At 34.3% G+C, this 17,203-nt stretch overlaps 2 protein-coding genes and 1 long non-coding RNA gene across 3 annotated transcripts in view; 2 read left to right on the top strand and 1 right to left on the bottom strand.

Annotated features, from left to right (window-relative positions):
* The window catches only part of LOC102803093 (uncharacterized), a 63,163-nt gene extending 60,745 nt beyond the window's left edge, over nt 1–2,418 (bottom strand). The window contains exon 1 of the mRNA XM_085498038.1: nt 2,343–2,418. The gene's annotated coding sequence lies outside the window, so the exon portion shown is untranslated. The remainder of the gene's footprint in view (nt 1–2,342) is intronic.
* Nucleotides 2,419–10,955: 8,537 nt separating this feature from the next.
* LOC146747242 (uncharacterized) lies at nt 10,956–13,998 on the top strand. Its single transcript, XR_014929194.1, has 3 exons — nt 10,956–11,014; nt 12,854–12,914; nt 13,893–13,998. It is a non-coding gene; the product is annotated as an uncharacterized LOC146747242 (long non-coding RNA).
* A 112-nt stretch (nt 13,999–14,110) lies between these two features.
* LOC102802466 (von Willebrand factor-like) lies at nt 14,111–16,810 on the top strand. Its single transcript, XM_085498363.1, has 4 exons — nt 14,111–14,138; nt 14,950–15,197; nt 15,420–15,715; nt 16,402–16,810. Exons 1-4 carry the CDS (start codon nt 14,111–14,113, stop codon nt 16,409–16,411), a joined length of 582 nt encoding a protein of 193 aa, XP_085354489.1. The 3' UTR covers nt 16,412–16,810.
* Nucleotides 16,811–17,203: the final 393 nt, after the last annotated feature.

Genomic DNA, 17,203 nt, shown 5'->3' with positions numbered 1-17,203 from the left:
TGTATTTGTTCCATTACAATTCCATCTACAGTGAAGCACACTTTGTATTAGTTGTATGCAAGTCTGACCATACACTTCTGTTATCAGTAAGTAAGACTAAGGGTAAATACCATACTTTGGGCATGATATGATAAACTTTCACCCACACGTCAGAGAAATGCACTTATTTACAATCCAACCTATCCAATTTACAGATATATTTTGATTTTAGTGCAAGCCCAATGTCTGGCCAGGGATTGAAATAGAATTTTTTCCCTGCATGCACAGTGTGCATGTTGAATTTACCTGCACTAACTTGTTGTGAAATGCACCACTTTTAAAGTTTAAATAAAATTTACGGTTTATCGATTGATGATTGATTTTTTAGTTGTCTTACAATGTTGGTTGAACTTAATTTAGGCATAGTGAATAATGAAAAAATGTTGTGTTAATTTCTACATGCACAGCGTGCACAATATATTTTGAGTTTACTTGCACTAGCTAATAATCTATGTGCATAGTGCAGTGTGCACCAGAGTAATTCGACCCCTGCTGGCAAAAGCCAAAATTACATGTACTACACACGCAGGGTGATGAAGCAGAACTTTGAAAAAATTACCTACTTTCTAAACTTATTTTATAAGTTTCCATAGATTAATAATAAAATAAAAGTTTGAATATGGCTTCATGCTAGGCTCACATTAAAAACCATTCATAGCATCATACAGACCTAGAGTAAGTCCTTGAAATGAACAATAGCTGTCCTATTCTGATGATTTGTAGTCTTTCATGAGTATTTAAATTGGCAACAGTGTGAAGTACAAAAAAATGCATTGACTGCATGGCCTATATATACATACAAGTTGACTTTAAAATCTAACATAATGAAAACTTTTCATAACAAGTAATGAAGCAAAAAGGGCAAATTAAATCTTTCTTTCATCAGTCATTTCTAGAAAATGTTTCTGACCTCACAATGCTAAACGGAAATTTAATTTTCTATTTAATATGGAAAGAGCCGCCCAAAAATCCAATTCACATAATAAATATATATTCCACTTAGAAGAGACAAATTATTTCTGAGACTTGAAAACAGCATGACTCTATTATCTTGCTTTGCCATGTGCACATTATTCATGATCAGTACTGTATAAAATAATTTAATCTCGCCGTGCAATAAATGGGTAGTAGACTGAGGGAGAAATTATGTTTACTCTGAGGTTTATGCAAAATAAATTATTGAAAGTCTGTTGAATAGAGAAAGTTGTATTAACTGGAATTCTACACTATCTCATTTATATTCAGATTCAAAATCTCAAAATGCTTCCTGTATCAACCGGGTATAAAACACAGTCTCAGGTTCATACAACAATAAATCTGCCAAATTTAGTTAATTTGGAATACTTCAATACCGGATTTGATTTTTACAGAAAAACAACATCCTGGTGTATTATTACAAGTATTTATTTATTATGGCATTTATTTCACTGATTTATGTATCAATAAATATATTTTAACTGGATTTTATTTTTACTGATATACCATCAGCAATAAAGTCATTTACAATAAAAAATTGTGTATTTCCATATTCAATTGTTACAGTATATGTTATATTAATACAATAACGGAAGTGTTCATAGTAGCTATTGTTGTAAATAATTAATCACAGTACTAATGCAATAAAGATATTGTCTGAATTATTCATAAATTCTTATAACAAATTTTGAAGGGGTTGGTATAAGAACAATATTCACTACAGATATAATTAAACACAAGTGTCGAAATGATAAAAAAATGTTGTATTTATATAGGTGTGGTATTATTTAATAATTAACATAATAGCTCTAACTCTAACAACTGGGGGTTCTGCATCAAAACAAGTCTAAAATACGATAATAAAAAAATTAAATTTGACATGTAAAATTAAACACTTGTTTAATACGTTTATTACTGTGTCATAGTAATATACAAATCCACACTATTCCACCAACAAACTCTATTTAACTAGTATTAATAATAACCAAGAACATTATATCTCTTCCAGTAAATACACCTACAGAAATTCAACGTTGGCGTTGCTACCGTAACAGTTCACACTAAATCCATGGTCCTATTCTTGCTTGAGAACCCCGAATTTAACTCCGTGTCTCACAATGTAATCGTATCTTCGTGCCGTATTCCACCGTCGCATTCAGTGAGTGGCACAGAACAACAAAACACAAGCGGATACATGTGTCGAAATGTTTTGAAAACATTGCGACTTCTCGATCAACAACGAGCAGGCTAGGCCAAATGAATCGTACCCACGAATCATTACACTACTACATTCACCTACAATTTGATAAACAATACTGTAAACATACCTCAATATACAGAAACCTCACAAGACGCACTGGAGACAAACTTCGTCTGCAAATCCTCTTGACTGCACTGCGCATGTCACAGCTCAGACAATGATTTGCATGGAGGAAGTGTTGTCATCCAATTAAAAATCCAGAATCACCCGAATGTAATATTACTTTTGCGAATGTTTAATTTGAAAGAATTTCTTAATGAAGTCAAACTCGTGTTTAATTTATGATGACTATCGCATAGGTGAAACAGTATTCTACGCCGACTTTTTCCGCCGACTTAACTTTCCCCAAGGTTTTGATTTGCGCCACCTCGTGTCAAAGACTGCAATTTAGATTCAATTTACAAGGTAGCATTGAGCATGTTTAAAATGATGTGACACTCCTCCACTAAATGTATTAGAATACTTTACTTTTAGACATTTTTGCAGGACAATATTAATGAGAAGAAATATTTACGATTACTATATCTTTTCTGATAAAATTTGTTCCCAGTCACACCTACATAAATTCAATTATTAAAACGCCATTATGGTCGAATTAATCTGCACACAGATTAATGTGAAAATTTGAAGACTGAACCCATATCTACAATATGCAATGACGTACTTCATCAAGTACTGCAATGGGTATTAATTTCACAATTTTCGCTGATAAGCGAAATTCGCTAAATTAAATCGACAAGAACGTCACGTAAAATCGCAATAGAACACAATGCTTCAATGGCAAATGCATTAATTTAAAGACCAGTGATTATGCTTTGAATGTCAACATAGTGAAATTTAATGTCATTTGAATTCACACAAAAAATGTGTTACATATTTAAGACAAACTGGTTACACGCAATCTGATCAAAATATACGTATTTCAGATTTACCTGATGAAATTGCACACTTCCGATTTTTTGTCTGACCAGATAGTAAATTTGATTGTTATTACTGACAAACTGCAGTAAACCACATACCCTTCAACTCAACTGTAGGATATACGGGTATAGAAGTAAATCACAGTCGATGCGTAGATTCACTTACGATTCCTTTCATCTGTGCAACTGTGACGACAAGGAGTGTCTAATAATCTTAAAAAACTACGCCCACTATTGTACACTGAACACCGAACACTTAGATATGTGCCAAGGCCTAAAGACGGAAAGGAGATTAAATAAATCCTTTCGCGTTTTCAAGGCATCCGTTTCGTTTCGCGCAAAAGACGCCAGGAAACTGATTCTCGAAAAATATTTACACTCAATAAACTCATTGTGTTTGTGACATTGGCACCCGTTTCGTTTCGCGCAAATGACGCCAGGAAACTGATTCTCGAAAAATATTTACACTCAATAAACTCATTGTGTCTGTGACATTGGCACACCAAAACGGTGACTACGAATATTAGAATTTTGTACAATGTTAGAGTAATTACTTATGCCCAGTGATGTAAAAGTGCAGTCTTAGGTCACACATAGCTAAAAGAATTACATGAAACATTTCAGGTTAGTTTGCAATAACTTCAAAGCGGTTTAGATCAAATTTAGTAGCTTGGAATAAAGTGCAGAAAACATTAGTTTGAGGACCATGTCCGTGCATAATTAGTAGCTAATTCGTATATTAATTATCTTTTACAGCCTGCTTAAGCAAAATCTCAAAAAAACATCTGAGCTGATTTTGATCTGCCTGCTTAAATTACAGTACAAAGTCTAGGAATTATCAATTCCACATCGTTGACCATTCATTCGAGAACAAATGGTTACGTATTACTAATGTCATCAACATAGACAAGTCCTCACAAAAATACACTCGATCCCGCTTAGTTACACAATCGAGGGGAACTAGATATTTTGTTTGATAGGATTTACCTGTCAAAATACTACTAAAGTCACGTGGTGTAATACAGATATTAAATATTTTCATGACACATGTATATTAAAGTATTTGACTCGGTATATTAAAAACAATAATCTGGTAGTCATGTTTTTGTTTAAATATAAATGAGGCCCATGTTCATTTTTTGTAATAACAATCAACCTCATTTGTAATTATAATCCACCTTATTTATACTATCTACCCCATTTGTAATACAAACCCTTTTAGTAATAACAATCAACCCTATTTGAAATTACTATCAACCCCAGATGTAATAACAATCCACCCTATTTGTACTATAAACCCCATTTGTAAAAAAAGATCTACCCTATTTGTTATAACGATCAACCCCATTTGTAATAACGATCAACCATATTTGTAATAACGATCAGCCCTATTTGTAATAACAATCAACGTTGATTGTAATAACGATCAAACCTGTTTGTAATAACGATCAACAGTATTTGTAATAACTATCAGCCCTAGTTGCAATAACGATCTTTCCTGTTTGTAATAACGATCAGCCCTATTTGTAATAACGATCAACAGTATTTGTAATAACTATCAGCCCCAGTTGTAATGACGATCTTTCCTGTTTGTAATAACGATCAACCCTGTTTGTAATAACTATCTACCCTATTTGTAATAACGATCGACAGTATTTATAATAACTATCAACCCGGTGTGTTATAACTATCAACAGTATTTGTAATAACTACCAACCCTGTTTGTAATAACGATCAACCCCATTTGTAATAACAATCCACCCTATTTGTACTATAAACCCCATTTGTAAAAAAGATCTACCCTATTTGTTATAACGATCAACCCTGTGTGTAATAACAATCAACCCTATTTGTTATAACGAGCATCCCTATTTGTTATGACGATCTTCCTTAGTTTTAATAACAATCAACGTTGATTGTAATAACGATCAACCCTGTTTGTAATAACGATCAACAGTATTTATAGTAACGACCAACCATATTTGTAATAACTCTCTACCCTATTTGTAATAACTATCAACCCCAGTTGTAATGACAATCCACCCTATTTGTACTATAAACCTCATTTGTAAAAAAGATCTACCCTATTTGTTATAACGATCAACCCTGTGTGTAATAACTATCAACCCCAGTTGTATAACTATCAACCCTATTTGTAATAACGATCAGCCCTATTTGTTATGACGATTAACCCTATTTTTAATAACGATATTCCCTATTCTTAATAACAATCAACGTTGATTGTAATAACGATCAACCCTGTTTGTAATAACGATCAACAGTATTTGTAGTAACTATCAACCCTATTTGTTCTATCAACCCCATTTGTAATAACGATCAACCCTATTTGTAATAACTATCTACCCTATTTGTAATAACTATTAATCCCAGTTGTAATAACAATCCACCCTATTTGTACTATAAACCCCATTTGTAAAAAAGATCTACCCTATTTGTTATAACGATCAACCCTGTGTGTAATAACAATCAACCCTGTGTGTAATAACAATCAACCCTATTTGTTATAACGATCATCCCTATTTGTTATGACGATCTTCCTTATTTTTAATGACAATCAACGTTGTTTGCAATAACGATCAACCCTGTTTGTAATAACGATCAACCCCAGTTGTAATAACAATCCACCCTATTTGTACTATACACGCCATTTGTAAAAAAGATCTACCCTATTTGTGATAACGATCAACCCTGTTTGTAATAACGATCAACCCCAGTTGTAATAACGATCAACCCTATTTGTAATAACGATCAACCCCAATTGTTATAACGATCAACCCTATTTGTACTATAAACCCCATTTGTAAAAAAAGATCTATCCTATTTGTCATAACGATCAACCCTATCTGTAATAACGATCAACCCTATTTGTACTATAAACCGTATTTGTAAAAAAGATCTACCCTATTTGTTATAACGATCAACCCTACTTGTACTATAAACCCCATTTGTAAAAAAGATCTACCCTATTTGTTATAACGATCAACCCTGTGTGTAATAACTATCAACCCCAGTTGTAATAACGATCAGCCCTATTTATTATGCAATTAACCCTATTTTTAATAACAATCAATCCTGTTTGTAATAACGATCAGCCCTGTTTGTAATAGCAACCATATTTGTAATAACGGTTAATCCTAACAAAACAACGTTCGAACAGCCACATGGATTGACCATGCAGTGGGGTCAATATAGATATGAAATATAAATGCTGGGGATTCGACACAAGGAATATACTTGTTGTTTATCAATATAGTCAACAAGACCCAGAGTGAAGGTAACGGGACCAGGCAGCGCACATTGAAACTTCAACTCAGCAATCTTTAATAGAATCTACTTCAGTAAAATAAACTAAGGTAAAATAAATAAAATACATATTACCACGGTGGGGTAAGTTACAAATATACCAATACTAGCAATCAGCTAATTCGTCCATAACAGAGCCAATGTTACGAACAATAAATCAACAATAACGTGAATAAATCCAAAAATACAGGTGAGAATAAAGAACAGCACACATAACTACACCAACAATGTCAATAGTTCGGTATCAATGTTCAAACCAGGTAAAAAGTCACTAACGCTTAGCTTCCACAGATTTGATACAATTCCACCGTTGATGACGCTGCTCAGCGAAACTTGGAGTGTCCACAGATTACCCAGTCACATCGTTGAGGAAGCTATACAATACAATCGTGACACGGGTTTCTGTACAGTAGAACGCATGTTAATTACCGATTCCAACTCACAGTACAAGTATATAGTACAGAACTCAGCTTTTAATACACACAAGTTGATAGAGTTATCAGTTAGCTCAAGAGCTAAATAATTGGAATACACAAAGAGCCAATGTCAATTGGCAAATCAAATTCTGCATAGATATGTCTCTGCAATATACAATAATAAAATAAAAGCAATCGCTACTATATTTGCTATATTAGAAGCGCATCTCCAACAGAAGCATATATAAACATTAAATGATATTTAATATACACAAATTATTGAAATATTGTTCATTGATACCAAAGAAGCACCTCTGTAATTTACGTAAGCGCTTGCACTACTAATAGAGGTAATCCAGTATTTATAAGTCAACAACATTAATTTCGATCAGTTCGTTCTAAATACTTGTCTTGTGTATAACGCTTTCTAATAGAAAATCCATAACACGTGTTACAATAGGGTAGTACCTCAGTGCAATTTGTACAGGCTGGTATGAGCTGAACCAGCAATAGTCTATAATGGCGCCTTCTTAATGTTTATGAATAAATATAACACCATGCCCTTTTCGGACAGCGTCAAAATTAAGGTAATTTGCAATGAACGTACTCCGCATACACAACAAGAATATTTTGTATACAGTTAACGTAATGATCGGTTACCTAGGCGTACATTGGCGTATATTTTTGCATTTACGTTTCTGGACGAAAAATGCGCTGAGTGCATTTTGACTGTTATGCGTCGGTTATCTTTCCGGTTACGCACGGATACGTCGGGGTTTCTTCCTCTCCACTGTATAAACGTTGCATAACCTGAACCGGTAACCAATATCAAGCAGTGACAGGGCTTTGTACTAAGTGTACAGAAATCCGCCAGACAACAGCAACCACAGAGTACAATTTAAGACACTAGCATGTGTTTTTACCTTTCATTTTACCTGTATATCTATTGATTATGATACGTCCAGTAGGATGTAGAGGGGGGAGGGGTTTCAAGACGGGCTCAGAAGAAAATATGTTTTATAATCTACTTGGGGAGAACATGATTTGGGACGAATCGACCTAACGCCGTAATGAGGTGGGGTTACAATTGTGTTCCCCTCGGCTTGGATGCTGAATGCACAAAGACGTTTGTGCTGAGATGGAATAGGGGCCTGCTCTGACCCTAGAGCGAAAGTAGTTCAAAACTGCTATCTATACTATTACACCATTTGTTTTATCATGTCATTTAAAAAAAAACAGGACATGTAATCCGCGACAAGAATTAGTGACGCCTCTATGAGCTAGTATATTGCGTGTTGGAAAGAATGTTATTGACGTGGAACCGTAAATAATATTACAATTCATCCCAGTTCATGAGTACACTTAAGTCAATGAAATAAGTGAATTCTTAGGACTCTGTCCATCGTAAGTTCAAGTTACAGTCAGAGATTTAAAGTATTTTATCACATTTTTTAGTAAATTTATCAATGTGTTAATTGTCATGTGATATATATAGTTTTTATATAATATTGTTTGTACATATCCCTGTGTTGCTACAACAACATCAAATCGCCAAGAATTCAAGAGGTGTGTTAATTAAATTGCCGTTGAATCACAAGACCAAGCATAGAACTATTGTATTCAGCATGAAAACACAACAGGATTCCAAAATGATTTGACCTGCACAGAATATCTCATTTCAGATTCAGTGTCCACTAAAATAGATCGATTGTTGCAAAACTGATTAAAAGTGTCTCAATGCAATAATAACATAAATGCGATCGCTACTGTATTTGCTATATTAGAAGTGCATCTCCAACAGAAGCATATATAAACATTAAATCATATTTAATGTATAAAAATTATTTAAAAAAATTTCAATGATACTAAAGAAGCGCCCCTGTGATTTACGTAAGCGCTTGCACTACTAACAAAGATAGTACAGTATTTGTAACTCAACAACATTAATTTCGATCAGTTCATTCTAGATACTTGTCTGGTGAATAACGCTTTCTAATAGAAAATCCATAACACGTGTTACAATAGGGTAGTACCGCAGTGCAATTCGTGCCGTCTAGTATGGGCTGAACCAGCAACAACCTATAATGGCGCCTTCTTAAAGTTTATGAATAAATATAACACCATGCCCTTTTCGGACAGCGTCAAAATTAAGGTAATTTGCAATGAACGTACTCCGCATACAGGACAAGAATACCTTGTATACAGTTAACGTAATGATCGGTTACCTAGGCGTACATTGGCGTATATTTTTGCATTTACGTTTCTGGACGAAAAATGCGCTGAGTGCATTTTGACTGTTATGCGTCGGTTATTTTTCCGGTTACGCACGGATACGTCAGGGTTTCTTCCTCTCCACTGTATAAACGTTGCATAACCTGAACCGGTAACCAATATCAAGCAGTGACAGGGCTTTGTACTAAGTGTACAGAAATCCGCCAGACAACAGCAACCACAGAGTACAATTTAAGACACTAGCATGTGTTTTTACCTTTCATTTTACCTGCATATCTATTGATTATGATACGTCCAGTAGGATGTAGAGGGGGGAGGGTTTCAAGACGGGCTCAGAAGGAAATATGTTTTATAATCTACTTGGGGAGAACATGATTTGGGACGAATCGACCTAACGCCGTAATGAGATGGGGCTACAATTGTGTTCCCCTCGGCTCGGATTTTGAATGCACAAAGACATATGTCGAGGAGATTGAGACCCAGCTGTGCTGAGATTGGGTAGGGGTCTGCTCTGACCCTAGAGCGAAAGTAGTTCAAACCTGCTATCTATACTATTACACTATTTGTTTTATCATGTCATTTAAAAAAATCAGACAGGACATGTAATCCGCGACAAGAATTAGTGACGCCTCTATGGGCTAGTATATTGCGGGTTGGAAAGAATGTTATTGACGTGGAACCGTAAATAATATTACAATTCATCCCAGTTCATGAGTACACTTAAGTCAATGAAATAAGTGAATTCTTAGGACTCTGTCCAGCGTAAGTTCAAGTTACAGTCAGAGATTTAAAGTATTTTATCACATTTTTTAGTAAATTTATCAATGTGTTAATTGTCATGTGATATATATGGTATTTATATAATATTGTTTGTACATATCCCTGTGTTGCTACAACAACATCAAATCGCCAAGAATTCAAGAGGTGTGTTAATTAAATTGTCGTTGAATCACAAGACCAAGCATAGAACTATTGTATTCAGCATGAAAACACAACAGGATTCCAAAGTGATTTGACCTGCACAGAATATCTCATTTCAGATTCAGTGTCCACTAAGATAGATCGATTGTTGCAAAACTGATTAGAAGTGTCTCAATGCAATAATAACATAAATGCGATCGCTACTGTATTTGCTATATTAGAAGTGCATCTCCAACAGAAGCATATATAAGCATTGAATCATATTTAATGTATAAAAATTATTGAAATATTCAATGATACTAAAGAAGTGCCCCTGTAATTTACGTAAGCGCTTGCACTACTAATGTAGCTAGTACAGTATTTATAACTCAACAACATTAATTTCGATCAGTTCGTTCTAGATACTTGTCTGGTGAATAACTCTTTCTAATAGAAAATCCATAATACAGGGTAGTACCTCAGTGCAATGTGTACCGCCTAGTATGGGCTGAACCAACAACAATCTATAATGGCGCCTTCACTAATAACTAAATCAGACTAAGTAACAACACGGACATTTTTTTAATAGAAGTGCATGTTTGATGTATAATAATTTTTGTGAATGTATATAATAATGAATCAGAGATCAGACAAAATTCAAATCACAATATTCCTATGAAAGAACAAAATAAAGAGAAGATTTCATCGCACAATCTGCTACCAGACACCCTCTCCCCCTCTGCAGGAGTTCAGACAGACTAAACAAAATAGAGAGATTATTTGATGCGTGTTTAGTAGCAGGTGGCGGAGATGTATTGTCTATATAAATGAAATGTGAACCTCCATATTATTATGTTGTCATCTCTCATCAACTGTGAATCATGACTACGCGAAATGGTATGTGCCTGGGCTTGGTGCTTTGCTATGTACTGGTCATTGCTGTACAGGTAATACAGATTTTAATATTTTGTATTTCAATCATTATATTCTCTAACATAAAGCCATCTGCACTAGTCCACTAGTCCTCTATAGTTATCATACATAATTAGTGATATAAACTTAGTCACAGTAAGTGATGTAAAGAAGAAATAGATATTATACGTATATGAGACTCACATTACGTGTTTAACACTTAATTGAACTGGTAAATCTCTCAAAGTACTTGTTAGGTTTATCTACTTCTCACTTTCATGTTACTAACTTCCTGAGTGCTAAGTCTAACTCGTATTATAAAGGGTGAGTAACCTTTCAACATCTGAGATCTAAATGTAAATTGTTCTATGAAGCAAAATGTCGGATTTGTTAATGTAATGTCCAAGAATATGTGGGAAAATTGGAAACTTTTCACATTCTTAACTGCTATTTTAGAGCTCTGATAAATGTATCGATACATTTTCATACATGGTATAATTAGAATCGTTCTATATGTTCATATATTTTAGAAAACTCATAACGCAGATACAGATTTGATATATATTATGGTGTCGAATTAAAAAACACACACTTTAAATGCTCCTGACAATATGTAGTATTACATTATTATATAGATCTAATCCTCATGTTTTGGTAGACAACCACTGCCTTTTAATTAACACTGTAAACCTCCACACATACCTTGTAAACAAGGACAATAATCCAGGAAATGCTGAATTCAATGACATTCCAGCTTATTAAGTTCATTGCTTAGTTCCTTAATAAACATGGAAAACAAAGGGGACATTACGCCATCGGGCAATAAAAATAGTTAATTAAAAGTTAATGATTAATAAAATAGGAAAAAGTGGTTGATAATATTTTCACTGTATAAAAAACTTAAAAAGTTTATAAACACACATTATATTTTCCCATATGTAAGGTGTGTACGTGCAATACATTGAAAAATTAATTATCAATCATGGCATCCAACTAAGAATTATTTATTAATAATTGACAATCTCGCTAAAGATTGTAAGGTGTGGTCGCCAAAGTACTATTTAAGGGCCCCACTACAACAGACTCACATTACAAGAAGAAAGCCTTGTGCTGGGAGTATTGATGTATAATAAAAAATAATTGAAAATTTAAGATGAACCATTCAAACTAGAAGCTTGGCAACTAATATTTTGTCAGCCATTTGTGATGCACAACATAAAAACAATGTGATCCACTTTATTGAAGCTTATATTACTTATATAAATTTGATTGTACATCTGTAGTTTGTAATTTATTAAATCATTCATCATGTAACAAGTTCATCTTAACAAACTGTTCAGGTTCAGGTTCAGGTTGGATGGAAAAAAAATTATAAATTTTACAATCATATCCCGAGGTGCGTTTTCTAAATGGTAACCTGTGCCTTGCCTGTTTTCTTTGCCTACTCGATAGTTTAGTCACAATATTCAGATTCTCTTTTACTTTACTCGCAAAATGTTCGCCATTCTACTATTCTACCGATACATAGATTATAACCACTGGAACGTAATCGACGCGTAAACATTCCTCTTTCAGATCTCTAAAATTGATTCTCTTCCGGCTATTCTTTTTTGAGTTACTATTGTATGACATGGCCGGTTACATACACAGCTCAGACAGACACCGGACAGACATGCAAGATATAATATGTAGCACCAACTTACACATAACTGTAAGAATTATTCACAGAGCTAACAAAACGTCTAAGAATGTGTGTTGCCAAGTTCAGTCATAGAACAACTTAATAGAATCGTGCGCCGAATCGATGCGCAATGAATTCCTAAGAATCATAAATGATTTTTGTTCCATATCACATTATTTATAATTTCTTACAGGCATCAACATTTTCTGAAATCCTGCAGAGTGATCCAGGATTGCAACTGAGTAAAAGGGCCGGTAGGTTATAAATACTCTATCCTCGTGTAGCATAAATAAATAACCCTATGGGAAATGACAATTTTGTGATCCATTGTTCAAGCTGGGCTTGATTGTCACACCTAATTGCGTCCATTTAAAACGAGAATTGATACCACTCATGGAGGGGGGGGGGTGCTGATGTTGGTCTATTTTATTGCTCGACGACAAATCAAGGATTTTTGTTAAGGCTCCAATATTTTGAAGAGCGTATTAAAGATAAAAATAAGTTGTGAGCTATCCTCGATATGATCATTACTGTTTGTTATGTTTTGTATTGGGTTATATTTTGCATGTATGTATGTCTCTGGTGATTATATTGAATACATTAAACCAATTAAACAACTTGTTTTAATTCAAAACTACAAAATGTTATACAAAAGCAAGACATGGTAGTTTGCGTTATCTATTTAGTTAGATTCAGTAAAATAATAACCAGCCAACCCATTGTGTCAAAAACTAGTTAACTGATAAATTTCAATAAACCATCGTACATAATGGGTTACATAATGCCCATCCTTTTGTATATTTTTTATATTGAGTTTGCTAACCGAGATTTTTCACATATTTTGGTGGAATGGTTTCAATAAAGTTGAATCAATTAGCAGCATTATTTAAGTTGTTCCCGTAATTTTCTGTGAATTCAATTTTGTTCAAAATGTAAGACACGATGATATTACATGCATGCCAATTTATTTTAGTTGCATTGAAATCTCTTTGACAATATTCCTTCTCCTAGTGTGTACTCAAATACTGCAACTACCCTACATTGTATGTACCTTGGTTAAGACTGATGAGATACAGCTCTGCCTCCAACAATAAACTATTGAAAACAATTATGTAGCCTAAAAGTCTTTTGCCAATTTTTCATCACCAGTGACGGTAATAGCTGTAAATCCACTCCCAGGCATACACTTTTCTAGGAACTAATTGTATTTTATTTTGTATTATGTCTTTAAGGTTAAACTGTCAGTGCCTTCTGGGATACATGTCTTACCAAGAGAATTCGAGTTGAGATCAGCAACATAGTCAGCAAAGCATCAATAAAAATTCAGATTGACGGAGGTGCACAACAAACCATTACAGTGTTGAAAGCAGTCTCAGGATCAGACAGTTTCCCCGTCAGTGACAACACAGTAGACCACACGATTACTTGGGAAGATGCCAGCGACCCTAGCATGAAAGGAACCATAATTGTCAAAAAATGTAAGTATTTTACCAAAAATCAAGCCTCGGCGGTTTTCGATAATGTCTTCTACATAGACGATGTCATGGCAGCAAACGTTATCGAATGTAATGCAACAGTGAGAATGGTCGTAGTTTAGAGATGAGGAATTTTACATGTAATTATATGTTGTGTTCAGCATATATATATCTAGTAAATATGGTACTTAATACACGGTGAGTTGAAGGTGTTTTTTTCGGCATTCATCATCACATGTGTTACCTAAATAATTTTATAAAGGACAATTGGCCAATGACCAGAAAAAAATGCATCAGATTAATGAATATATTATCATATATTAACTACATGCTGTACTGAACTATACATCAAGCGATTAGCTCATTCCAATAGCTTGTTTATCTGGAAATAAAGGTGGTTGCTGTCCTATTTTTGAATAGCGAAGGGAAAGTCGTACTCTCCATTTAAATCATATGAGAACGATATTGTTCTAAAACAGTATGATTACTGGTTAAATGAGAATAGTTTTCAATTACTAACTATTAGCAACATTGAAACAAGTCTAAAATACACAATTCGCGTTGAAATTAAACTACCTAAAATGTACAATATTGACATCCCATTAGCCGTCTTTAACTGTCAGCAAATATTTAGTATAGCATGGTGGGGTGCGTGACTGCAATGGCATTTCTCGTGTTTATGAGTTAGAATCCAGTACTGTGTCATATAATAATAGTTTTGGGGTTAAGTTATTTTCACTATTGGCAAAAGTACTGATTTTGAAACTTATTCTTTATCTACATAATGAATTTGTTTAAATATACTTTTTCGTAGGTGGTATTACTAATAGGGATCCCCATATGATAACGTTTGATGGTGTAAAGTATGAGTTTCAAGGTCCATGTACATATGTTTTAACGCAAGACTGTGACAACGTCAGTAAACCCACTTTTCAAATCACTGCCGATTTCCGTGGCAAATATTCAGTGTTAAAATCAAAGTACCTGACACGTATAGACGCTGTTAATATCAATATCAACGGAACCCAGGTAGTGAGGATACTCAAGAATAATGACATTCTGGTAAGTTTTATTAAATACTATTAACTGTATCTGATAGACTGATGTCAAGAAGTTAATATATTGCATCTGGATATTTTTGGGTCCGTGACTGTGGCGTATTGAGGTACACGTCTACTCACAGTGACACTTTGCCGTGGCCGTAACTTCGAATGTCATAATTTCCACTCATACTGCTTAAAATATAATAATCCAAGTATTTAAAAATTCGTCTCTTATTTGTAGATAAACGGGGAGTACAATTTTGAGCCATTTTCAGTCATTGGTAATAATGAGGTTACAGTTAAGATCATTGATAGTCATCCGAGTATAAAACTAAACAAGATTGGTATGTCACTGCAATGGTTGAAAGAATCAAGTGCAGTAGAGATTGCTTTCAATGGTCAAAGCATCCATGGGCGGAACGTTTGTGGATTGATGGGAAATAATAATGATAATCCAGCAGACGATTTGATGAAACCCGATGGGACCATCGTCACCGACGTGTACGAGTTTGGAAACAGTTGGGTAGTGCCAGGCAGGTGAGCGTGATCACATTGATAATATGAAACGTTTTTTTTTATAGAATCATGTGTAACATTTCACCTTTTGAATGTGTGTATGCATTGTCTAATTCAGACTAGTGTTGTCTATGCGATTACATTGGATAGTATACGGAACGTTCGCATTCATCTTTTTGTTCGGAACGATTTTATTTGTTATTTATATAGCATATTTACATATTTATATGTAAATTGTTTTGAGTGTTTTTCATTAGATCAAAGACTAATTACTGCATATATTTCGGTGGATAACATTTATTTATGTTTAAACCCGTATCATTAAACTGCAAGATGAATCACAGAAGCAGAGGCGGTAGAAGCTTTTATTGACTGTTGGGGCGAAGATTTTATGTGAATGTCAACAAACCTCGAACGGGGTCGGACCAAAGGCGCGACCATTCTGGGTGTGTGCGTAGGGGCGGGGTCCGGCCCCCCGGGAAAATGTTGAAATATAGACCCTCTGAAACGCTGTTTCCTGCATTTTGGGGAGAAAATGTTGATGGTATATTTCCCACGACCTATTTTTCCCCACTGCCCCACGGTGCCGCGTCCACTGAGAAGTATTTGTGTGTGACACATGTTTGAATATTTCATATTATACTAGTCACTAATTACCAAGTCAAATTAGTCATATTCATAATTTTATTATTTTGTTCTTTATGTAGCTGCCCATAACAACGAATGATGCTGATGACACGAATGTACTGAACACCCAAACAACTAAAATTCATTCATAAAAAGATGTGACGGGATCAAGATCAATATTTTGCTTGTTTTTCAATATACATGCATGTTATATTGTTGTGGCTGTAGAAACATTTGTAGTTATGACATGGTTGGCCTGCATACGTCACAAAATCTAGTTGGATGGAACAGAGGTGCAAACAAATGCGTTGTAGTCGGTTAATTCGTTATTAAAACATATAATTTAACTTTTAATGAGAAAATATGATAACTAAGGAATGAGCTCGTTTTCTTGTTAACATAATATATAGTTTATTTTGCGTTGGGATTATATAAATAATGTAATATTTGTAGTTTAATGTGGAAAAATAAAAGGTTTTTGGAAATGCATTTCAAGTTCGTTATTTCGCAAGTTATTAAAAATGAAATATATACTTTTCGCAACTATACTATAAAATTGTCTCTCACTTATGAGTAATATATTTTTCTCAATCCCAATGCAAGAGACTGCTGTACGTATGCACACTATGTCGACAATGCGTTAAGAACACAGTCTTCTGTCGTCCATTCTACGAAACCAAGGAATTTGTAGAGCACCAAACCATAGCCTACGAAAGCTGTTCTGGCAGATACAGTGAGCGCCTGTTTTAAAACATTAACACTGTCACTGTGGTGTAGACCTAAGAATGCAAACAGAAAGCGTACTTGACAGTGGTTTTGTTTTATATTGTATTGTGTATTGTCAACAAAGGAGAACAAAAAAAAGTTCAGGTCAACGAAAAG

The sequence above is a fragment of the Saccoglossus kowalevskii genome, chromosome 4, assembly GCF_978046115.1.
Source record: "Saccoglossus kowalevskii chromosome 4, keSacKowa6.1, whole genome shotgun sequence".
Lineage (NCBI taxonomy): Eukaryota > Metazoa > Hemichordata > Enteropneusta > Harrimaniidae > Saccoglossus > Saccoglossus kowalevskii.
The sequence above is the reverse complement of the archived record's forward strand: the minus strand, read 5'-3'. Positions and strand labels throughout refer to the sequence as shown.

Bases quoted from the DNA above. Each gene is read 5' to 3' on its own strand.
- LOC102802466 (XM_085498363.1), top strand. From the start codon at position 14,111: ATGAAAGGAACCATAATTGTCAAAAAAT. The intron at 14,139-14,949 runs GTAAGTATTTTA...ACTTTTTCGTAG, and splicing joins AACCATAATTGTCAAAAAAT to GTGGTATTACTAATAGGGAT. The intron at 15,198-15,419 runs GTAAGTTTTATT...TCTTATTTGTAG, and splicing joins TCAAGAATAATGACATTCTG to ATAAACGGGGAGTACAATTT.